Source organism: Acipenser ruthenus, chromosome 9 (genome assembly GCF_902713425.1).
Source record: "Acipenser ruthenus chromosome 9, fAciRut3.2 maternal haplotype, whole genome shotgun sequence".
NCBI lineage: Eukaryota > Metazoa > Chordata > Actinopteri > Acipenseriformes > Acipenseridae > Acipenser > Acipenser ruthenus.
In genome coordinates this window covers 7,019,049-7,043,982 of record NC_081197.1, presented here as the reverse complement: position 1 = coordinate 7,043,982, position 24,934 = coordinate 7,019,049, and the positions used below count along the sequence as shown (strand labels likewise).

Genomic DNA, 24,934 nt, shown 5'->3' with positions numbered 1-24,934 from the left:
AGGCAAAACTGACCCAGCTGGTAGTACTGTAAGGCTGTGATTACAATGGGTCTATAAAGTAATTGGCTGGGATCAAGTTTTTGTATTGAGCGTCTGGGGGACACGTAGCTCCTTTTCTTGTTGTTGTATCTTGTGTAGTTCTACTGCTGTCAATACCTCATGGAGAAGTTTTAAAACAATAGCAATGTCGTAGAGAGATAGAGAGATAGAGATTTCTTTACAAATATTTGACCCTGTATTTACCATACTTTTTTTCCCCCACCCTTTCTTTACTTGACCACATTATAATGTGCTTTGCAACACAGTTTACCAATGTCCTTTTTATTGCAGCAATGTCCATGTTTTAAGAATGTGTTCGTTGCAAACAACATAAAAAAATAAAGTCTGGGAGGGGAAGGGGTAAAGCTGTCATTTTTTGCATGCTGTCAAAAAGCCTGCAAGCATGCAGAACTAATGGCAACCGACTTTCAGACTGACAGTAGATTTGTCCCTGCATGCCAGCTGAAATTCTATGAGAGATATTCCACTGCCTTGTGTCTCCTTGGCTGAGTGTGGAAGAGAGTCAGTGAGGGCTGAGGCATGCCTTCCTGGCTGCAGGCCAGATTCCCCTCCAGTCCTGGCCAGTCAGCATAGACAGTCCTCCCACAGGCTCTTCCAATCAGAGCTCCAGGTTAGTCCTAGGCTGCCTCCCCCCTCCCCACCCCCTCCTCGCTCCAGCTCTCTGGATGACTCTTGTACTCCAAGAGGTCCCCCAATCCTGCTTCCTCGTCAGTCATCAGGGTTGGGACTGCAGCGTCGCTGGAACTCCTGCCCGAACTCATGCACCCACTTGTTAGCCACTGAAATGATAGGATGAGCTCATTACTCACACACTATTGTCATGAAATGAAAGAGACACCAACATCAAAATGGGTATTTAAAAAAAGGTATATTTCACATATTAAAGCTTCATAAGTTCAATGATAAACTCTACATTACAGATAGACAACAGCAACATTAAAGAGCGTAGCTTTTACATCTTGCAAACTGAAAATCAGTGGTCTTCTAGGTGCTAATAATGCAATACATGGCGACAGGCTCGTCTTTCTATTCTAGAAAACATGCAGTGGATTGTTGCCTGAGGCCAACAACTTTAACAGGAACATTCTTTAGGATATAATGTAGTACCCGCTGGCCAGTAAACAGAATTCAGTTTCTTAAACACAGCAAGCATTAACTGGTTGATAATTGACCCTTTCCTTACAGGTAATGCCTGCTGTGATCATACTCTTGCAACACAGAATTGTACCCCCCCCCCGACACTTTCCCTCTGTGGAATTAGCACAGCCAGAAGACTAGGCCCAATTCAGCCGACATTGTACTGTCAATGTATAGGTGTCACAAAGATGGCTGTAGTGGTGACATTAGACCCGGAACAGAAACACAGAGTGAATATGCGCTTTTATTAAATAAAGAAAATATAAAGGTTTGACAAAAACAATGCTCACAAATCAACACAAAAACAAATCACGAACACAAAACTGACACCAACTAAACAAGTATGGTGCTGGTGCTTCCAGCACCCGAAGCATTTGTTATATTAGTATTTTTAATCTCCTTTCTCTCTCCCGTACCTCCTCGCTGTACACCCAACCCCATGTGCGTGAAAACTGACACTATATATAGAGCTGTGCTGGGATTTAATTACTAATTAATCATTCACTTGAATCCCAGCACGTGAACTAATTTGTGCATTCCCCATGCTGACATACTATTACATACTTTAGCTGCACGTGAAGTGCCTAAATACAACTATATATTTGAAATCATTCAAGCTAAGCCCAATTTGTATTCCGTGCACCACTATATACACATATAACAGACAACCTGAAACACGCCACATACAACATAAAACACAAAATACACACGGGTGGAGGATACCCCGCCACAAGAGGGTACAGAAGAAAAGCATTTGGTCAGAATACTTTTTTTTTATACTTTTATGAAAGTGCAACTTATTTCAAGAGGCAAACCAAGTGTAAAGCATGGTCATTATTATTACTTGAGAGGAGCTGTTATTTACTTCAAGCTAATATTGGACTCAGCTTCGTCAAGGTAAAAGGAGATAGTAGTTGTGGGCAGCAGCCTATATGTAGCTTTGCTGTAATATACCAGCCTTCCTTCAGCAGGTAATGTGGATTTCCTATGGCTGAAGTGTAATGCTGTCTCCAGGGACCAGCCTATTTGAGGCTTCCCTGGCCCACCAGCACACACAACGGTGGCTAGGCTGGCTCCAGGGTTCAACCGAAGTACAGTCTCCCTAGCACCTCAGCATCGCATCCGTCTGGGATGGGCTGGGGGGGGGGGGGACGCTTCGTAACATGTAACCTAGTAGCACTGGTTCCCAAGCACGCATTCATTTGTTTTAAATTATAGATCAGAAAAAGTGAAAAAAACAAAAGTTATCTTGGTACTGTTTAAAATTAAAAAACATTGCCAATCGCTAAGTTTCAGCAAAGATGAGCTGCAGATTGATAAAGCAGAATGCAGTATGGAAACCTCACTGACATTAAATACCTTTGGAAAAAACAATTCCTTCCAGTTCTACAGTATTTGCTATGCAATCCTTACCCCATTTATCTCCAACAAGTACTGGACAGCCAGCATGGAGAGTGTCGCCATTGCCTTTCCCATTTCTGTGTAGGTTCCACCAGAACAAGGCTGCATTCTGGAAGAAAATGATACCAATTAAAAACAATAGGACTCATTCAAGATTACTATAAAATGTTTATATTCAAAGGGGTTTCAAAATTAAGGCCAAAATGATTCTTTAGACATTCAAAATGCATGTCAGAGAAGCAAAATATTAAAATTAAAATATATCTATTATTCAAAAGGGTCTGCTTTCGTCTTATGGGGGCAGGAAGGGGGTGGAAACCCCCAAGTCAGTACTGTATTTGTATATAATTCATGTTCCATTGTGGAGAAAACAAAATCAAGAAAGACCAGATGCACACAAAGAAAAACTTGATTATTGTTGCTTTTACAACATAGTTCAAACTGCCCAGGTTTAGTCCTTGTAGATTGTGCTGTGTGGGCAGTGAGTGGTCAGGCAGGGTAGGCTCCCTATTATTACAAGGGGAGTTTATTTCCTAAGGTAAACACACACACATGGCCCGAGGGTCAGCAGCGGGGCAGAGATGACCAGAGGACAAGTAAGAAGTCACCCGGAGCTCCTCTTTATATCAACTCTACACACACCCTTTACACCGCAGGAGGGGTTGCACAGCTTGATTTACAGCGGCCTCTTCAATGCAGCAAGGTTAAACAAAGGTGTAATTGCAAGTAACAACCTAGACTTCTGCTCTAGTTTGTATGTGCATGTCTGTGTGGACAGGAAAGGCTAATCCTATTAACATATTAGATTTAAAAAAAAAACTGACATAGCTTGGTGTGTGTGTGTTTTTTTAGAATTATGAATCATCCCCTTGTAAATTTTAGAACCCATTTCCTTTATGTTTTATATTACTAATAAACTCTCAATATCTTCAGTAAAAAAACATATTGACAAATGGCAGTACTCCAGACAGTGATCCCCAAGCTTCAGTTTGCACATGCTAAATGCATGTTTATTTTGGGTTAAATAAAGTATTGTGAAAAGGCCTGGTCTCCTTCATGAACCTTGCAGCCTTGTAAAGCCTCTGTAACAGTCAAGCTTTCCCTGTTGGGAGTCCATATTAAAAAGCTGCGGTTTTGGAAAGTCTGTGGTTTTGCTACCTTGCGGGGCACAGGAGGTGGCAGCTGCAATAAAACTGGAGTGCCACAGTGCTCAGGAGGCCGGTTTGCTTTCACACATTAAAGGCACGTTTGCTGTACTTGCTGCTCCTCCTCTCTTTCACAAGAAAAGAAAATAATTCTGGATGTTCTATGAGCAGCGCGAGTTGGAATTTAAAGCAGGAACATGACAAATCACCTCAAGACCCACTCAGCGAATCAAAACACTCAATTCACAAACATTCCTAGACATATGATTCTATTACCACAATGTCTCATTACACACCAACCACAATTAATTCATTGACAAAATATGTAAACTTTACAGGACTGTACGATCCGTATACTGCAGTTGCAATCTACTTGTAGTTACAGCATTCTGCAGGAAACAAGCAGTAGTTTGTTATTCGTAGATTTAAAAAACAGTCACCATGATAAACAATGCATTTACATTTTTCCTGTACACTTGGGAGTTGTGTTAGATATTTTGCAATGCGAGTTTACCTTCACTACAGGTACACTGAAGTTCGCAGAAATAAAAGCAGTTGATCCACCCGCTTCCACAGAGTTGAGCTGAAAAAAAAAAGACACATTAGGTTTTCCTGTATGGAAAATGAAAAGGTTAACATATTGATATTCATTTATAAAACAATCATTTATCAGCGATTGCCTTCTAAAAAAAAAAAAGTAGTTGCCTAACTGAATTTAATTTTAAAAGTTGGTAGGGTTTTAAAAATGGATACCAACCACTCAAGAATTCTCCCAAGTGCCTGTTGTTTTGCCTTTAGTTTCAGGTTCACTCAAGTGAATACAATTCAGTTATGAAACATACTTTTTAAACAAGCATCATGCAAAACAATATGTAAGTTTAATAAGTGCTGATGTGGCGATGGTAGAAACAGCTTCATTATAGTGAATCTTATCCTGTATTGTTTTCAACTTCAATCTACCAATGGCGTTTACTTGACCAATTAACTTATAAAAGTAAGAAGTGTTTTCATTTGCATGTGAAAGGCTGACTCTATGACCTCCTACTCTGCAGGATTGGTCTTAACAAGCAGAACTTCATTTTAACTACAGTAATTCAGCCTCTTAACTAAAGAGGGCTGTATCTATGTCTGGGGTTACATGGCACACATTTCCTTAACAGCCCTCGACTGGACTCTTGGCAATTTGGTATGCTTTACGTTTTGGTTCAGAGTGTCTCTGTACACACCCCTGTAGTGAAAGATTCGATGTTAAAATTCAAAAGCATCACCAACCTGTACACAAACGAGATGAAATATTGCATTATATATTCATCTGAAACTCTAAGCTAGACTATCAGTGTCAGCTAGTGCCTTCATCAGTGGCTGAAACGCTAGTCTGCTTAGTTTTGAATAGTTTCACCTCTGCTTATTAAATGTTACAATCATTTCTTGAAATGTTTTGGTATGCTGGATAGTCTCAAACCTCTTCAGTGAGGAGCGATTTAGAAGAATGTGGTTATGAGGCTTGCATTAACCAAATATTTATAATCAGCAATTAGTTTAACCACACTTAATATTCTATGGTGTCATTCAAACAGTTTTTCTGTAGGGATGAAAGGCTCATACTTACATATATCATGAACGTCGCCACTCGATTTCCTGTATTCAGTTTGTATAAGGGACTCGACTCAGACTATTTAGAATACGAAAAGAAACACACACAAATGTCTATAATTTATGTATTTGCAATTACAACTATTCTGACATGATGTGCACAGGATGTCTGTTATATATCCCACAGTAAAAGCACAGCAAAGTGTAATAAATAATAGTGAAAGCATTGCACAGCATAAGGTAAGCATTATAAAGAACAGTGAAGTATAGTAAAGCATATGAATACTGGATATTATTATTATTTATTTCTTAGCAGACGCCCTTATCCAGGGCGACTTACAATTGTTACAAGATATCACATTATACAGATATCACATTATACAGATATCACATTATTTTTACATGCAATTACCCATTTATACAGTTGGGTTTTTACTGGGGCAATCTAGGTAAACTACCTTGCTCAAGGGTACAACAGCAGTGTCCCCCACTGGGGACTGAACCCACAACCCTCCGGTCAAGAGTCCAGAGCCCTAACCACTACTCCACACTGCTGCCCTGATATATAGCAAACCAGGATAAACCATGGTAAATGCTTAGTATAATCACAAGAAAACCATGGTAAAAATGCAAAAATATTGTGGTAAACTTTTCTGAAGGATCTGATACTTGTGTATATATAATATATATTCATATCCGTGTCTTCTCAGCAGATGGTATTCAGTATTTGAATTTGGCCTATCAAAGGGCCATTGCTAGATGTTTATATATGAATAAACTCTACATGTATTCCGTGTCTTTCAAATATCTGGTATCATTGAAGATATTGATAACAGCTACTGCGTGACCTTGTCGTGTAAAAAAGCAGCAAATACTATGATAACCGTGTGCAATTACTTCAGCTTTACACTGCAAAACTGACAAATCCATCCATTTTCTTTAGGTGTTGTTTGTTTTGTGTTGCTTTTTAAAAGCTATTATAAAGGCTAACGGCGTCATAAATAAAATGTGCTGCTGTTCAGCCTGGGTGAAGAAAGTAATCCGGACCCCTCTGACAGAGAGATGTTGAAACCTTGCTGATTAAATGAAATGTCTTCCTAATCCCCTATTCCAATACTCCATTTGTCCTGGGAGTCACTGTAGTTCTGACTCCATGACTCGGCACACTTTCCTGTGTGTTTTCACAGAGGTTCAGGCTAGCCTGCTGTGTAGAAAGGGCATTAATCACCAGGCACCATTCCACCATTCACTTTGCGGTCCATTTATTAATCGCGCGTCAGGCACGCCAGGAATAATTAATTTTCACACGCGCAGTTAATTTTATACGCGCTGTTTAAAAGTATTTTTTTTCACAGTCAAACGGGTTTAAATGGCCCTGCATATCAACAAAGCACACACTAGGCATCTCCAGCCCCTCCCCAGCCTTTTGTTTGCTATAGCGTTCAGCTGTGTAAGAAATAAATAATAATAATAATAATAGTCGTACATACCGATCGATCATCTCCAGATCACTCGTTTTATCACCAAACTCCTCAATAATGCGATCAAAGTCATTATTTTATTACTATAACATCTGAAAAAAGCTCTGCAAATGTCCATGATAGTCTCAGTGCGCTGACGCACTTAGCCAGCTTGTTTATTATGGACGCCCATTATCTGATACCTGATACCATGTATGACTATTCATGAAATACGCCTTTTTTTTTTTTTTTTTTTTTTTTTCCGACTTGTCTCGGCTCCTGTCGCTACCACTCGGCAATTGAATGGTTTTCTCGGCTTTTTCCGGAGAAAAAACGACTAAACACCCGTTTATTGCGTTGCTATAATGATGTCGGACCCAGTCCGACAAAGGACCTGTGAGGAATAATTGCAATGTCGGACCCAGTCCGACAATGGACCGCAAAGGGTTAAAAAAAAATTTAAAAAGTATTAAAACTAACTGCAGTTACACCTTTGTCCACTAGGCGGCTATTCAACACTCACATTAGAAATAAAGACCAATTCTATTAAAAGTGCTTCAATGTTCAGAATATCCAGGCTTCTGGAAGTACTTACAGTGGCGTGGTCGAAATGAGGTTCATAGTGTCCTCCAATCCCATAATTTACCACCTGGAGGTACTCAGCGTACGGGGGATGCACATTTAACCCTGTCAATGCTGCAATGCGCTGGTCCAGTTTTTGCACCACTGGGTGAGCTGTGTCCTTAAGCCAGGCACTGAAACGACACAATTACAGGACTTTACAAGGCCTACTTTTACTTTGGGTTTGGACAAAATGTACAAGTGCAATTAAATGATGTTAACTACAGGACTAAAAGTATAGAACACTATATTTACATCTTATGGCTTCTGTACAATTGGAAGTTTTTACACACACAAACACACACATTCTAATAAGAAATTAATTCCTTTCCTCAATAGCATCATATTTGAATCTGTTTTGAATAATACTGCGAAAGCAGCAGGAGGCATCATAACTTTCATGTGTTTATTTGATATTTTTAAAGCCCATCTTGTTTGCGGCAGACTGGCAGGGTTATTGTGTCACACACTGAGTCTCTAATATATATAACTTTTGATAATTATATGAAAGATGTTGGTGCCACAGTATATATAAAATAATGAAGGAACTTTATTTCCACATATAACAATAGCATTGGCAGGCTCCATCCTCTGCGCTGTGGAAAAATATCAGTAGGTATGCCAAATCCTTCAGTTGCCCAGTCATTAAAGTACTTTCATTGCTTTTCTTAATTTTGCAAGGAAACAAAGTTTATATATGCTTTCAAACGGTCATGATTTACAGGGTACTTAAGGAAGGCAAACTCCAAAATAGCTAGAAGGCAACTTGACTTTTATGGCCGTTGTATTTTTCTGGCATCGGTTCACTTGCTTTACAGAATGTGATCGTGCGGCAGTAGTTTTATTCAGTGGATTTAAAATATCCTCATAAAAGACTGAAGGAACATTACTACCCAAGCTGACATGCATGCAAACCCGCAAACATACCCACATGCACACAAACACAATATCTAACCTCAGGTATTTGTGATCAGGTTGTTTTTTTTTGTCAGGTGTGCCAGGGCTACCATGCCCAAACCAATATTTTGCCCCCATTTCATAAAGTCCCTGCTCTGCTTAGTTGATAAGATTCAGTCCTTTTTTAATAGAAAGCAGGGACTTTATTGATGACTCAATGATGTGCAGGTGTGTGTCCCTGCTGACAGTCAGTGAAGCCCACTCCCCAGCTGGAAAGTTACAGACATACATGTAGGTCTCATCACAGAGAGTTTCAGTAAATCACAGGAATCTGGTTTCAGACTCTCTTCCATTGATTTCAAGGAAGTTCAGAACCTCTAACACTGGAGGTTAAAATCATAAACACTGGGAGACAATATTCTATTTTATTATTATTATTTATTTCTTAGCTGACGCCCTTATCCAGGGCGACGTACAATTGTTACAAGATATCACAGTATTATTATTATTTTTTTTTTTACATACAATTACCCATTTATACAGTTGGGTTTTTACTGGAGCAATCTAGGTACCTTGCTCAAGGGTACAGCAGCAGTGTCCCCACCGGGGACTGAACCCACGACCCTCCGGTCAAGAGTCCAGAGCCCTAACCACTACTCCACACTGCTGTATTTGTACAAAAGTTACCAATTTAGTTTCAGACAACTAAAATGGAAGCCGACAAGTAAAGATTCTAAAAGAAAATCTCCCCAATGTGCTCTACCTGTGTGCCACATGGCACTGAAGCGGACTGCTGCGCTTGAGGTGTTTTTACAGCACAGTGGGGATCGTCTCCCAAACGTAACATCAGCATGATTCGACAGTTTTGTATTCAACACATTTTTCTTAATGTGAATGGTGTATTAAATATGGCTCTTGGGTCAATGGTTTCATCATTTATTCCCAGATGGAGTTTTCCGGTATTGCCCAGTGTTAGGACAGCTGGTGCAGCCCTGGTTCTGGAGTCTTAATTACCTTTTACTGATCCGGTACTCCACTGTGGACTGCTTCACTCCCGAGGCCACCACTGATCTCTGCAACTGATGATGGCAAAGAATACAAACAATGACACAAAGCTACACTCCTGATGCATGTGGATTTCAAATGTGGATACCACATAAAGAGGTGCGAGGTGCCAGGACCCCGCAGTCCAGCACATACAGCATCAAAGTTAGATGAAAACATCACATTTTTCATAAACCAAAAGGTAGTAAGCCCTAAAGGAGTATTTTTTTTAAAAAAATTTTGATAAAGCATAGCAATTAGTTTTTACTGATATTTAATGCATTATTGGTAAATTGACAATGGAAGCAAATAAAATTGGCCATTAAAAATAAATTAATATATTTTATAATTATTATTATTATTATTATTATTATGTATTTCTTAGCAGACGCCCTTATCCAGGGTGACTTACAATTGTTACAAGATATCACATTATTTTTACATACAATTACCCATTTATACAGTTGGGCTTTTACTGGAGCAATCTAGGTAAAGTACCTTGTGCAAGGGTACAGCAGTAGTGTCCTCCACCTGGGATTGAGCCAACAACCCCCCAGTCAAGAGTCCAGAGCCCTAACCACTACTCTACACTGCTGAATGATAATTTGTAGTTAGCTGCCCAGAAATTTTCTTAAATGGGATTTTATGACATGACAAATCAAGCTGTCCAAACGACACAGCAAGTGATATTAATCTTTTGCTCGAATGAAGTGCTTTTCTAAAAGAAAACTTTCACGGTTTAAAACATAGATGTATAGATACATTACGGACCACATTTAGCAAAGGCACATTTTGTATAACTAATGGTATAACCCTAGCAACACACAACTTCGTTATGGGTATTAGCAGTGAAGATGCTGTCCTGAGTGCTGTCTTGTTTTATATTGTAAAAATAATTGTGATTCTTTGAGGAAAACTGATTCTGCATGAACAAGTTTTTTTTTTTGTAGTTTCGAAAACATTCACTTATTCCATGCCAAAAAGTGAATCACATTTTGTGCTGGAGCAAAAAAATGAGTAAATGCAGTTCACATGCTTCATTCAATGGCTCATTGTAAGACTCGGATATGATTAAGGTTCTGATGTCACAGGCTAGAGACTATTAGTAACCATGGCAACAGCAGCAGGAAAGAGTGACAGGGTGCAGGGTGAGAGGTTATGACCTGACTAAAACATGTCAAAGACTTCGCTCCTTCAGCTGTGTATATTTATCTTGCAACCAAGCTTCTCCAAACTATTTTTTCACCCAGCAGCAACCACTGTCTCACCAGCCCCCAGGCAGCGGCTGTACTGAATAAATGGGATATAATTATGGAATGCTTGTGATTAAGATAGCATTAGTTAGCAACCTGGAGTTCATTACAAGTTAAAATTCTGCTTGACATATTTCTTAAACTGTACTTTCTCAGGTTAGGCCACGACATTAAATGCAACACTTGTAACTTTATATAGTGTACAATAACAAACTAGTGCCGAACTACAAGAAAATGATTCACTGCAGCCAATCAATTATATAAAAGGAATAGAAGAATATATTACATATTGACAGACATGGATTGTACAAGTCCCATTATAATGTGTGCCGTGGTCCACTGCTGCACTGAAGCTAATAAAGCAAGGGGAGGAATCATTTTGTTTTATAAGAAACAGAAGCGAGTTGCATTTTTGTCTGACAGGCTCCAAATGTCGAGACAGTTAATACCGGTCTCTCCGAGCCAAGAGCTAATGGAAGAAATGATAAGACCTCAGGATTTAAAAACAGCAGACATCTAGGGAGGGTGTTCTCTTAATTGGACGTAGCTAGAGAAAATCTCATAAAAAAGACGCAGCCCTTTATATAATAAAGGAGTGAAAAAAACAAGCCAGGGTTGCAGCTGCAGTGCTATAGAGCGAAAAACAAATAAGGCCTTTTTCATATAGACACATATTCTTTCATGTTGTTGCCAGCCTGGCAAGGTGATATGGTGACAGGCAGCTTCAGGAATTACCCTACTGTGGCAATGTGCTCCGCCCCTGTGTGCATTTGTGTGTTATATGTTGTATGTTGCGTGCGTGTGTTAAATGTTGGTGTATAGATTGGTACACGGTATATAAACGGGTCTGTGTTTCACGTGTATTTAAAAAGTGTAGATTTATATTTAGGCACGGGGAGGGCACAAATCACTTCACGTGCTGGTTAAATGTAATATGTGAGCACGGGGTTGCACAGAATTAATTCACGTGCTGGGATTCAAGTGAATAATTAATTGGTAATTGAATCCCAGCACAATAGTATATATAGACGCACATTTCATTCAGTCGGGGTTAGGTGTTCGGTGAGTGGAGAACGGGAGAGAGAGAAGGAGTAAAGTAAATATAAAAGAACGTAAATATTAGTGTTATCTGCTCACCGTGTTTTGTTCGTCTGTCTGTGCACTGTCTAGTCCGTTTTGTTCGTCTGTTTATTTTGGCTACAAGTGCCGTGTCCTGTGTTTTTGTTGTTTCAAACCTTTTATTTTCTGTTCTGTTCTGTTATTAAATGCTGAGCGCGGTCACGCGCTCAGCTTAACCAAAACCCCAAGTCTCTGTTGTTTATTTCCTGGCTCTGGTCTGACACCACCCACTCCGGCCGTCTTTGTGACACCTACCTACAGAAACTGTTAGGGGGTGGTGGACGCCCTTGAGTGAGTCTACTAGCATGGGCCATAATGTAACGGAGACACGCTGGCGAATGTATTATTTTCCCATGGCAGAAGGCAGTACAGTATATTGTTTTAAACTATTGGTATAGGGCCTTGTTCTTAATCTTCCACTAGTTGCAGTTATGAAAAGTTCACACTTGTCTCTCTATTCACATGGATTTTTCCCCGAATGGAATTGTGCGCTGTGGTTTCCACGGCAATCACAGAAATCAATCACGTGAAAAGAACAGACTCAGAATGCTCACATCTGAACGTGAGCCTCGCATGGAGTAGATATACGATTGCTACCCTTGTGAAAGGCAAACTGACAGCCAGCCACAGCACAGAGACACGCATTGACCGAGTAGATTGAAACAGAACCCACAAAGACTAGAGCAGTTTGTGTCACACAGTACCTAGAACCTTACGCCCATCGGTGGTTTTGCTACGCTATGAATTCTGGAACCAGACCAAAAGTAATGCAGTCTTTAACCTCTAGTCTCTGAGTCCAGTGTGACAAATGAAAAGTCATTCAAACGTGCAGGAAAATGAAGTTTCTCCTTTTCTGGTTTGCCACACGTCCCTCCCAGGCTCCCCCACATATTGAATGGTTTAAATGTGTCCAGACAAAGATCCGATATCAGCTGGAAAGACTTTCCATTCCTCATCTTTATTGCCAAATATGCACATTGGTTAAGAGAGCGGAGTCAAGTAGCAAGAATAACACGCATAAACAAAAGAACATCATTCCCAATCGCTGAGGTAATCCAGAGAGCGAGCTCCCCGTCCCGCTACAGCCCTGCTCTATGACACTGCGAGACACGAGGGAAAGGAAGGGCTCTACCCCTTGTTAGTGCAGACCTGCCCTTTTGTACACCTGTCAAATCTTTGTTTGGGTGAAGTTCTGTTTAAATTAGATTTCCAAAATGAGATGTGTATGACTCCATTAGTCACCAAGTAACCACCGTGTGATTATCTTATATTCTTTATAGCTAGGTTGAGTTTCAATTATTTTTCTATCCAAAACTATAAAACACTGAATCATAATCTATGCACAAATACTAAAGAAACAAACAACATAATACGATTAAGATACCAATAAAGACTTCTCATCAAATCATTTTACTCATTTGCAATTTTAAAGAGGAGAGCAACAGCTAAAAAGAGTCAATATCACATTCTAAGACTCGTCTGTCCCTGGTATGTAACTCTGGGTGCCTCTCAGACACAGAGATCCCTGTTTGATAACCCAGTAAGGAACTAGCACCTGACCTGCAGACTAAAAGGCTACACTAAATGAACGAGATTCAAAACTTTTAAAATTGGAAAGTTCCTAAAACAAACAGAAGGTGAAGAACACTGCCAAGTCAAATAAGCTCAGGGTGCTCCAAAATAAAAACGTCAGTCACATTTGTATGTGGCCTAGATAGAAATCAATATTCACCAGCATCTCTCCCTTATAAGACTAATTGCTGTGCTGCATTCCAAGCCAAGATCATCGGTGCTCAAACGTTATTTACAAAGAGACACTATATGATCTTTGGCAGAACTGCAATATTCTATGTTTAGTTTTTTCATATGGGTCTACTGTTACATTCAATGGGGCCAACAAGATTTTAACAAGAATAAAATTGAGCTTGCAATATTTAGAATGACACACACCTTATACCCAGAATGTTCAAACATTAAGCTAAAAAAAAAAATACTGTAATGGCCCACTTTCTGATTTCCTTTCTTTTTTTTTCTTTTTTTTTTTTTTTTTTTTTTTTAAAATGAGCAGCGCACATTAAAAACTCCCTGTACCCTTTCCAGCATTAAGCAATTCTATGACACAACGCTTTCATATTGTCACTGGCTCGCTGTCCATCACTTAGCTAGACAGCTAAGTTCTGTGGTGCGAAAGCCTTCTAAAACACAGCTAGACAACAAGGGAATGACAACCCTCAACGAAAGTGTTCCATTATGATATGATGATAGGAGAAGTTTCTATTGACTCACAATGCCGAGTCATAATACTGCTGCCCTAAAACTCGTAAGCCTGCGCTACTGTGGACCTCTTCCCCCTATAATCAGCCATTAACACATCCCATAATCTTGTTGAGCGTTCTTCCATGTTGAACCTGGTAAAACACATTCCCAATGGGTACGTGACGAAACAGAAATTTGATCTACAGTGGTGAATGATATATAACCTTACTCCGGGGGCTGAAAATTCCTTTATGGTCTTGGCTTCATGGTCGCTGATGAAGCTGTGGTACAGAACCACGTAAGGCTGCAGGCTCACAACCTCTCTTCTCATGGGCTTGAGAACCAGAGCTGGGTTGCTGTTGGTATGGAAATCGCAGTGCAGTCTGGGATTTTCATAATGCCTTGGCTGAAACGAGAACCAACATGTGAAATTCGCTGTTGCAGAGCTGATTGGAAAACACAAGCCTCCTGCCTATTTTAACCTGTCCCATGCCAGTTCCACTACACTCTTTTTGCAGTGCTGCTTCACAGAATAGACACCAATGTCCAGCCCCCTTCTTATTCAGGTATCTGTGTTACCTGGGATCCCAGTGTCTGACAGAGCCACTCGTATGTATTCCTTGTCTGCAGGTATGTCGTATTTGGCCTTTGTATTAAAACGTCACTGTTAGCTGGTGATGCAGCCAGGATCTTTTCATATTTTTCAATGTTCCTGGTCACCCTTTTGTTAGATGGATCTGTAAAACAAAACAAAAAAAACATTAGTGCCCTTTTAATAAGTATAATTTTTGCACTTTATAGATTATGGTATCCATTAAATTAATATGCAGTAAAACGTTCGACGTAAAAAAAAAAAAAAACACCTGTTATCCAAACGACCCCCTGGTAACCAGTCCTGTAGTGTGCAAAGATTTTCTCATATAAAATGTATAACCAGCCCGGCTAGGAGTGGTGAGTTATAACTCACCCAAGTGCAGGATCTCTCTGGAGAGACTGAGGGCATAGGAGACATTTCCTGTCTGAAACACAAGAGAGAGAGAGAGGAGTTTAAAACTGCAGCAGCAATGGTCCTGTGGAAGCCAGTGTGAGGGGGCTTTACTGCAGCTCTTATTTTAAACTGATGAATCATCATAGCACGCAAATAACGGATTCATCTAGGAATTACAGAGCTGTAATAACCTTCACATTAAGTGTGACCAAGAAGAGTTTCTGTCCTGTATGTTTTCTGTAGGGAATGGAAAACACAATTGCCTTGAAGTGCGAGAAGGCCAGGTGGTCCAGCACGTCCTCCAGACTGCCCTCATCCTCGGTGTTCCAGGTCCTGTAGGCTCGGCGGAAAAGAGAGGCCGCCGGCTCCAGCCACAGGACTGAGTGGTAATAGTCTTCCATCTCATAGGCAACCTGAACGCCGTGAAGCAGGAGACACTTTGCATCATCATCATCATTAGCATACTACGGAAGGGATATCTTCTGCTCCTCCTGAGCCAAAACACGAGTAACTCCACAACGGTGAATCACAGCAAGTCATGAATGACTATCAGTGATCGACATTTGACCCTGCCTGGCTTTTATGTAGTTCTACAGCTACCAGATGTCAGTTTTGACTGAGTTTAGCTAACTGATGAAAAATGTTTATTAAGCTATAGGCCTATTATTAAGGTTAAGATAACATTGGACTGCAACTACAGTCTTAACTAGTCCTTTAGCTGCATATAAGCTGTGGCTAATAAAGAAATTAAGAACAGCAAAACCAAAAGGGCCCCAGCTTCATTTCAGGTGTGCCTTGTTTAGATCATAGGTCTGATAGTTGCAATGCAATGGTAGTCTAATCTGTTATCGCGATTAGATTAATTTTTCTTTATTGGCTTAATGCAAAGAAGTGGCATTGAATTGTAGGACTAAATAGCGAGATTGAAGGTGCTAATGTCGAGTACTGATTTATATATTTTTGTGTAAATATAAATGCAATGCTCATGAAAGGTGTGATGCAAAGAAAGCTTTGATCTTCCACTTTATTTTAACCAAAACTAAAACTAAAATGTTCTCTGAAGCTTCCAATTCGCTTGCTTTGGGCAAACAAAGTATGTTTGCTTGCTATTGACAAAACAAAACAAAAACAACTGACATTCATTCATTGCAGCCAGTTGCCTTTGTCCTCTGAGGATATGCCCGTTTATGGCCCTTCAATCCATAGGATTCCCAACACTTCAATCGGTTCATTGTCTGCACTGCACAATTGTTATTCAGATGTCTTAGTCTGAATTTCAGTTGTGAAATCACCACGCCTTCAGGCAGCCAAAGAGTTTTCATATTGAATAATACAGGAAGCAACTATTGTACAAAATGACTTTGCTTCTATTTTGACTGTTATCCCTGAAGCAGAACTCCAAAGAAATACAAAATGATTCAATTGTGTATGAAATATTAAGTACAAACAGATTTTAACATTGGCAGGTCTAAATGCATGGTTAACAACTGTCATTTTTTAAACACTGCTCAGAAATTCCATCCATTTCATATAATTCTGGAAAAGATTAAAGCGGCTCTTTTGCAAACTATCTGCAGGATACCTTCCCGATGAGGAAGCAGTCGTCTCCCGACAGGGTGATGGAATTCACTGCTCGGTAGATGTCCACGGCGCCCCCTGCAGTGTCTCTCTGGAAGAGTCCATTGACCAGTCCCTTCACACTCAGGGCGTACACATCCTGCAGCCTCATCAGCCCCTTTGCTGCCCCCTGCAGATCCTCGAACTTTGGCAGGCGGCTCTCCTCTTTCTCATAGCCGCTCTTGAAGGCTGGAAGAAAAAAAAAAAGCTGGAAACTCTAAACTCTAACATATACACGTTTTTGTGTTCAGTCTTTACCACTCTGTGATCCTCACGTCCTTCACCTCTGGAGATCTGTGGTCAGATCTGGACCCAGTGGGTGTCCAGGTCAGGACTGAGATGCAGCTGGAAGGGGAAGCTGTCTTAGTGCTTACTGGCACAGGCCTGACTGCAGTTAGTACAAGGAGGCTGTGTGGTCCAGTTGTTTAAGAACAGGGCTTGTAACCTGGAGGTCCCTGGTTCAAATCCCACCTCAGCCACTGACTCACTGTGTGACCCTGAGCAAGTCACTTAACCTCCTTGTTCTCCGTCTTTCGGGTGAGACGTAATTGTAAGTGACTCTGCAGCTGATGCATAGTTCACACACCCTAGTCTCTGTAAGTCACCTTGGATAAAGGCGTCTGCTAAATAAACAAATAATAATAATAATAATAATAATAATAATAATAATAATAATAATAATAATAATAATAATAATAATAATAATAATAATAATAATAATAGTGCCCCTGTCCCATGCTGGAATTGAAAGGGTAATGTTACCTTGGGTGTTCTCGTTTGCTTCGTTGCTGTAGACCACATTGAGCCACTCTGACTGCAGCCTCTTAATCAGCGTGTAAGCAAACAGAGGGTTTGCCATTGCTGTCCCTGCACCCTGAAAAACATTAGCGTGCAGATTCGACACCTTTCCATAGAATCTGAAAAACACAAGAGGAGCAGTGATGCTCATTTAGAGCCACTGCTGTATACACCACACGAGGCTGGCCGGGGAAACGCCATGTTTTACACTGTTCATGTGTCAGAAAATGACACCTATTTTCTGCAGCAGTAAAGTAAATGAATATTTTAACTATTGTCCCAATCTAACTAGAACATGTAGTTAGTTTAGTTAGCCTTAATGTTACTACAACTGCTGTGTGCTGGTGCTAATAGAAAATAAACCACCCCATCAGAATTACTGGTATCAGATTGTAACAGAGACTCGCTTTCTGACAGTACAGCAGCCATTAATAAGCAAGTTTGTCTTTTGTAAAATAATATAACGGGTGTCCAATAAATTAGGCACTATAGGCATAATTGTAATATACAATATTGCCTGTGAGGACTGACCTATGGCACTCTCTGAGTTACAGTAAAGGGGTTCACTACATGAGAAATTCATTATAATGTTTTCATCAGTCTGTTGAGTGCCAGGGGGTGGAGGGGTTGGCTCCTTAGTTCTTGGCAGTGTGCTGGGAAGGTAAAAAAGCACTTCCTTGAAAAACTCTGGCAACTGGTTTAATTACATGACAGCAGTTTCTTCACTGCACATCTCTGGGAACACGGTCCGCTTCGTCTCTCTGCATGTTTGAGCTTCAGAAACACTGCTCCAGGAGATACAGTGTTATTCACATATGTAATATGATTGAAGAGAAGATTCCAGAAAGACAATCTCTATTAATATTGGGACTTGCAGCTAACCTGGATTTACCTAAATACACAGGAAGGGTAATACTTTCAGCAAGCATATGAACCAAGAAAATAACTGAGTGTCACAGGAAAGAATGAAAACCTCCCTGTGTTGCAGAGCGCTGGTATTGTCCGATTGAAGCGATACGATTAGAAGCACTAGGATACGGCAGCAGTGACAAACCTAACCGTTTTACAACGGCTAAAGACTCAAATACAAAATGCATTGCAGTAATGATGTTTGTACAATACAATGAACTAATGAATGTTATTCACAGAGCATGCTCGGTAAACAGGGTCTTCCTATTGAAGTGTACAGTCAGTCAGGGACATGTCTGGATCCAGTTATAGCTGCTTTACTAAGCCAGTTAGAAGAGTTCCACAGCATGATACTCAGATATCCAGGAGGAGAACCACTGTTACTGACGAGTCCCAGATGTCTGGTCAGTGTATGTGTCAGGGAATCAACAATAAGAGCAATTTGTTGCATGGCACCTCTTTGCTTTGTAAGAGCAATCTCTAGTACTGTGAACTTGTACCCATTGTTCTTGTTGTATGGGTATTCAGGTTACTTGTGACTTCCATGTGTATTCTTGCCATGGTCAAATGGTGCGTCTTTCCTCATTCACAGTCAGAGCACTGAGATTTGAATGTACAGTTGCTACGTGATGGGCTCACTCATCTTCCACTGTGGTTGCTTTCAATTATTCAGCATTGGCCACAGTGGAAATAAAGTGGCGATTGTATTGCCAATTATTTCGAAAATGTTTAAGGTGCACTTTATACAGATTCTACTGATGACAAGCAATGTAGAGCGCATCGTCACGAATGCAACCAAACACTTACGGCAAACACATCGCATTCGCAAAGTGACGGCAGCAATCTGCAAGAAACATAAAACAACTGGGGAGTGCGAGGGAGAGCAGGGAAGTGTTAGAAACTCGTGACAGCTGTTCTGTTTCAGGCACCGACAAGAATGTTTTCACCTTCAGTTCATGTCGAGCAGGTATATTTTAGGTTGAGCTTCGACGTTACTTAAAAAAAAAAAAACAACCAACAACTGAATCACTGAGCGGAGTAGCAGTGCGCGTCTTCAATAGTTAATCAACTGGAATCTCAATTTGAATCGCATTTTGGGAGTGACGATCAATTTATAAATCTGAAACACAACATTCTAATATAATCTCATTAACGCTTTCTATAATTAAAAAAAGTAAATCTTAAGGACCTTCGTATTTTAAAAAAAATTACTTTGCTATTCCGTGGTATACCATGATAAAAAAAACATTGCAAAGTGTAGTAATTCATAGTAAAAGCATTATATAACATAAATATGGAGGCAAAGCATTGTAAACACATGGTTAATCATGGTAAAAAAAAAGTATGGGTATAGTAAATGAATTGTAAACTGCAAAATTACATGCAAATGTATTCAAGGATTATTATATTATATTGCATTCATTCCAAATCCACGCGGCCCTGTGCTATAGTTAGAGGTTGTTACTTACCTTTTCAAGTCATTCAGCCTGAGGGTTTCGTCTTCAATGTAACTGTTTAAATATTTCAAAAGTTCTTTTTCCACAGCTATAGCTTGCTGAACGTTAACCACAGAAGTGTACATTTCACATAGCGTCTGCTGCGCTAGAATTAGGTTTATAAAACCCAGGACCAGAAGCATTTTGAAAGAAAGAATGCAAACCCCACAGTGTGTGCGGGTGCTTCTGTGAGTCCTGTCCTGCATGACTGACCCAACCCAACCAAAATCAGGACATTCGATTACAGAATCCTTACAAAAAGAAACGACGCCGAAAGAACAACCCTTCACTGACAAAACATCTTCACCGCATCTTCTGTCAGATTAACATTTTCTACCATTTCTATTCCATGTGGTAACTTCTGAGATTAAAATCACAGCTGCAGCGTGAGCTGTTTCACTCCTTGGTATACTGCGAGAGCGACTCGCTTGACACAGTACTCAGAAATGTTTCGCGATGGGAGGGGAGATTTCATTAACAATGGGAAGACATAAAGATGAATGACCAGCTGTTACAATTACGTTTTTTGTAAACAATGAAATATCGTAAAGCGTGGGAGAGAATCATGATAGGTTGTCCCATTTTAGCAATTTATTTGCCGTCGTTGAGACAATTGTATTATAAGCAAAATGTACTTAATTCGATTAAAAAAAAACACATTTATTTATTTGGAATAAATAAAGGTAAGCTTTTGTCTTTATTACGACAGTGCTGTTTATTAAAATGGTTCATGTTATAGGGCTTACCTCCAAAAGAAAAAAAAAAACTTTTTGAGGGTTTAAAATGTTTTGTCTAGCAGCTGTTGTAGGATGGTTGAAACGTGATTGAATGACAGGTAGCGTTGTAATGTAATAGTGAGGGTCATAAAGCAGTCCAGGCTTACAAAATAAATGTTGGCTGAACTGGAGCTATAAAAAGGCTCTCAACCCTTATAAAAAGAAACCAATATATAATCTGTCCCTAATTTCAGAGTTTATCGCTCATTCGTACATAGCTTTACGATATATTTACAGAGCGTTTAATTCCCTGCTGTTGTCATATTTTAAAAGGGTTAAAAAGAGTGGGTTGTAGCATAACATACAGTGGTACTTGGTGGCCAAATAATGTAACTGCAGTTTATTGGATCGGGTGTTTTAACCTCTAGCTAGCATACAGTGCCATTAGCTGGTCAGCTGGGTCCTGTAGTTATGGCTTCCTATTGACTATAGCACTTGTGTGGGGTTGGAGTGCATTATCTTAGCATGATAGGATTCAGACATGAAGGGGAATTCAAAGAAAGAAAATATCATATGTTATAATATGTTAGTTGGATAAGCACAATTAAAAACAATAGGGAAAAACAGCCAACTTCCACAGTCTATAAAATTTCCATTATGTTGTCAGTAATCTGAACTTCACCCTCATTCTTTACGTGGAGTTAAATAGCTTTAAAATTGTTCACTGATCTACATGTGCTTTATTATTACTGCGATTCAGAGCTTTGACTAAAACAGGTCATCTAAACTATGCTAAGTATTTTATTTTCTTTTTTCCCCAGGTATTTCTCACCTGCGGTTGACTGTATAGAAGATTGCTGAGGCAACTGAGAGTCTGTGTTCATACCTGTCTATTGAGGTCATGGCTAGGGAAGGGGCTTATATATATATATATATAATAAATGATCTCTTTCTGTCTGTTCAATAATTTCAGTATGGTTGAAATGAAATATTAAAAATAAATATTTTATGCAGAATATTATGCGGTACTGTAATGCAAAAAAAAAAAGAAAAAGAAAAAAGATGTCTGTTTCCCTCTGGTGGTGAAACAAGTTAATTGCGATTTTTCTAATGGAGAATAATCACACCCTCCACATAAAACATGGAGCATGATATCCCAGGGACTGAAAGAACTCCTGGTCTGAATGAGAGGCTCGTGGCTTTAAAAGAGCACTCGTTTACCGAGCGTCGTGCTGGGGATTAATTACGACATTGTTTTCACACACTGTTTACACTAATTGCAGTCGTGCCCAGACATGTCATCTTCATATATAATTCATCTGTAGTCCCATTTCTCCCCGTCTGGGTCACGAAATGCGCAGTTAGAACCTGCTGCTTAGTCATTTGGCAGTGAATTATCATTAGGGCCTTTTGAAAGCTTAAGGGTATTGTAATATATCTTCAATTAGTACGATATGAACTACACTACCGTCCAAATTGCTGGAGGATAGCGTAGAGTATATTATTTATATAAAAGACTTCATAATTTCTTTAAACTAATTTAACTGAAAGTCTGAAGACTCGACCTAGTCTAATGTGATTTCTTTTATTTGCAGGTGTATTATGTACACGGTTATGATAATGAATTTCTTAGTTTATAAGTGAATTGTCTGTTTAATATTTACAGTTAACATAAATAACAGCTATTTACATTTTTACCTTTTCAAATGATCGTTAGCTGCTAACTAACTTACTAATACTAACTAATGTATTATAGTTTTGTATTATGATATTCATATATTAGTATTGTAACAATGGTCTAAAACACATTGCCTTACAATCATACAATGTATTAACAATCAACAATCAGATTTATTTTGGTGTAAAACTGAGCACCTCATTAAAATATTTAGTGCAAAATGCCTTTTGGAATCCAGACCTTGATAAATCAGTTTTGTTCCGTCTTTAATATAAGTTGCTTGCTATCTGCTGGAAGGCGGGACTCGTTTGTGAAATACTCTGGTGTATAATTGGAAGTTTAGCTTTCTCTGTTCCAATGGGACGTCGTTAAAATCTTCATTAATTATTAACAACACAATTATGAATCGAAGCCTTAACCAAAGTGTTTAGTTGTTGTGCAGGTTGTCTCTTTGGTGATTAGACATCAGACTACACTGCGGTGCGCGCTTCATTAGAGGACGGGGACAAAACTACCCCTAGGGGGCGACACTGCTTCGAGAACTTCAAACAAGTTTGGATTCTTGTAAGCACCAAACAGCGTCAAAGCAGAGAAAAATAAAGTATCCTCCAGCTTTCGTCTTGCGAGCTTCATCAGGAGAAGAAAGTAAAGTAAATGAAGCTCAGGAAGCAAAAGCCTGGGGTAACTCTTTTCGTCTATTTTGCAGCTCTATTATATTTTTAATTTTTATTTATTTTTGTATTCTGTATTTTTATTTATTTTTTGGAACCAAACACGTTTGGAAGTGTTCTTGTTATAACGACTGTGTGTAGTTGTCCAAAGGTTTGTCAAACCATTTTTTATTACATCAGGGGTGTCCAATCACAGCCCCTGAGGGTCATTCCACTCCAGGTTTAATTAACTGCTTCAGGGTCTGGATGAAGGTGTAATCGGTTCAATTTAACAATTTAGAACACGGTTGGAACAAAGACCAGGAGTGGAAGAGCCAGCTTTGTCCGGCCTTGTTTCCCTATTCTAACAGTGAGTGTTTTTATAGTTTTGGATATGAGAACTCCTCAATATGAAGGCTTTTTTTTAAATATAATCTCCAGTGGCTACAGTTGCATTTTATACAGTGTATCCCACAACCCCACGTTCAAGTGATCATTTATCATTACATGGGACAGTTAGGATGTTATTAATGTTATCTTCAATACCCCCACATGGTGTTTATATCATTGTGATTTTTCTACCTGAAACACACTACAGAGCTGAGATATGTTCACTCGGTATCTATAAGGTAAAATCCTAAATGTAAAAAAATACAAATGTTTTGGACACTTCAGCTTGTGGGGTAGTTCAGCCTTCCGCCACCTCTAGCTTACAACTGTGATTTGAAACCCTTTCCACCAAACCCATTTCACTCAAGCTACATTTATGGCCCCTCTGTATGGTCTCAGCTTATATAATGGTTTGCATCCCGTGGCACCCCTAGCATTGTACTATTAGCCCCTCAGCTTTCATGGACACCAATTTATTTGTTTCATCAAATCATTTTTCTTTTTGTTTATGTTACTGAAACTACAGCAAGACAACTTGAGGTTCGTGTAAGGGCCCATAAAATAACATTTTAATTTCTGAACAGCAAGGTTTGGTTATGTCTTGTGGGCAGGGGCGCTGGAACTATGGGTGCTGGGGCTGCGGCACCCCCTGGCTTTGCATGGCTTCCATCATATACAGGGGTTACAGTTTTGTTCAATGGCTTTCAGCACCCCCACTTTAAGCAGAGTGCCACTGCTTGTGGGGCACTCTTTTAAAGGAAAGGCCAGGGCTTGTGGAGCACGGCTAGTCTTTATTAACCCCGATCATAAATCTAAGCAGAGCTGACCACGGTCACAGCAAATCCTGATGTGCATACAGCTGAACTGTTGAAGTTACAGCAGACTTTTATGATAAAACATGTATTTATTCATCAGTACACAGTCTCATCAATGCTTGTTTCTTTAACAAAGACCCTTACTAGGTTAGGTTCATAGGATAATGCATACACCAATTTACAATGATTTGCAGAGAGGTGTACAGCTCATTGGGTACAGTGCCTTTTTAGTACATATATTAACTGAGTCTGTTGTAAATATGTATTGAGCTGGAGGTGAGCTTTCAAGTTTCAGTTTATTCATTTATTTACAAAGTAAAAATAAGCCATTCTATTACATTACATTTTTAATCATTTAAACCTTTTGTGTACATAAAAGAAAGTATTTTTCTTTTTATAAAATGTAGTTATCTATTGAAATTGTTTTCACTAAGAAAGACACAGTTATCATTATTCAGGAGTTATTAATTAAGAAATGCATGCTTTACATAAATATATTTAAATATAAATAAATAAAAATGAACACATTGAATATGTTGAAAGTTTTTCACAAAGCACATCTTCAGCTTGTGATTGGATTGTACTACATCTGTCTCACCCTGTCCGAGCAATTGCTATTAATCCTTTTCCCTCAGTGTTAATGGGCCATGGCCCATGGTGGAAGACCTGGCACAATGTTATCCGTAGTTCCATGCCGAATTGGGTTATTAGTCCCAGTATGTTACTGCATGTTACTTGATTAACTAAATAGGCCTTATACTCTACTTGCAATTCTGTTTTCCCTGTTACGTTATAAATAATTATTACAGGTTGGACATCACATGGCTATTATTTGATTTTTATTTTTTCATTTAGCTTTGCATGGTGTCATTCAGTACCCAGCATGGAAGC

At 39.4% G+C, this 24,934-nt stretch overlaps 1 protein-coding gene across 2 annotated transcripts; it reads right to left on the bottom strand.

Annotated features, from left to right (window-relative positions):
• Nucleotides 1-300: 300 nt before the first annotated feature.
• Nucleotides 301-20,267, bottom strand: LOC117407144 (prolyl 4-hydroxylase subunit alpha-3-like). 2 transcript variants are annotated; one of them, XM_059031004.1, is made up of 13 exons: nucleotides 19,768-20,267; nucleotides 17,354-17,508; nucleotides 16,557-16,780; nucleotides 15,238-15,387; nucleotides 14,954-15,005; nucleotides 14,566-14,723; nucleotides 14,216-14,392; nucleotides 9,329-9,393; nucleotides 7,392-7,551; nucleotides 5,353-5,415; nucleotides 4,258-4,326; nucleotides 2,611-2,707; nucleotides 301-839 (listed from the first exon to the last, which is right to left on the bottom strand). In XM_059031004.1, exons 1-13 carry the CDS (start codon nucleotides 19,998-20,000, stop codon nucleotides 769-771), a joined length of 1,674 nt encoding a protein of 557 aa, XP_058886987.1. In that variant the 5' UTR covers nucleotides 20,001-20,267; the 3' UTR covers nucleotides 301-768. The 2 variants fall into 2 exon arrangements, with proteins under 2 accessions (XP_058886987.1, XP_058886988.1); XM_059031005.1 differs by lacking the exon at nucleotides 15,238-15,387 and having other exon boundaries at nucleotides 19,768-20,266.
• Between the last annotated feature and the right edge of the window lie 4,667 nt (nucleotides 20,268-24,934).

Bases quoted from the DNA above. Each gene is read 5' to 3' on its own strand.
- LOC117407144 (XM_059031004.1), bottom strand. From the start codon at position 20,000: ATGCAGGACAGGACTCACAGAAGCACCCGCACACACTGTGGGGTTTGC. The intron at 5,416-7,391 runs GTAAGTACTTCC...TATTCTAAATAG, and splicing joins CTCATTTCGACCACGCCACT to TCTGAGTCGAGTCCCTTATA. The intron at 840-2,610 runs GTAAGGATTGCA...CTATCATTTCAG, and splicing joins ACTTGTTGGAGATAAATGGG to TGGCTAACAAGTGGGTGCAT.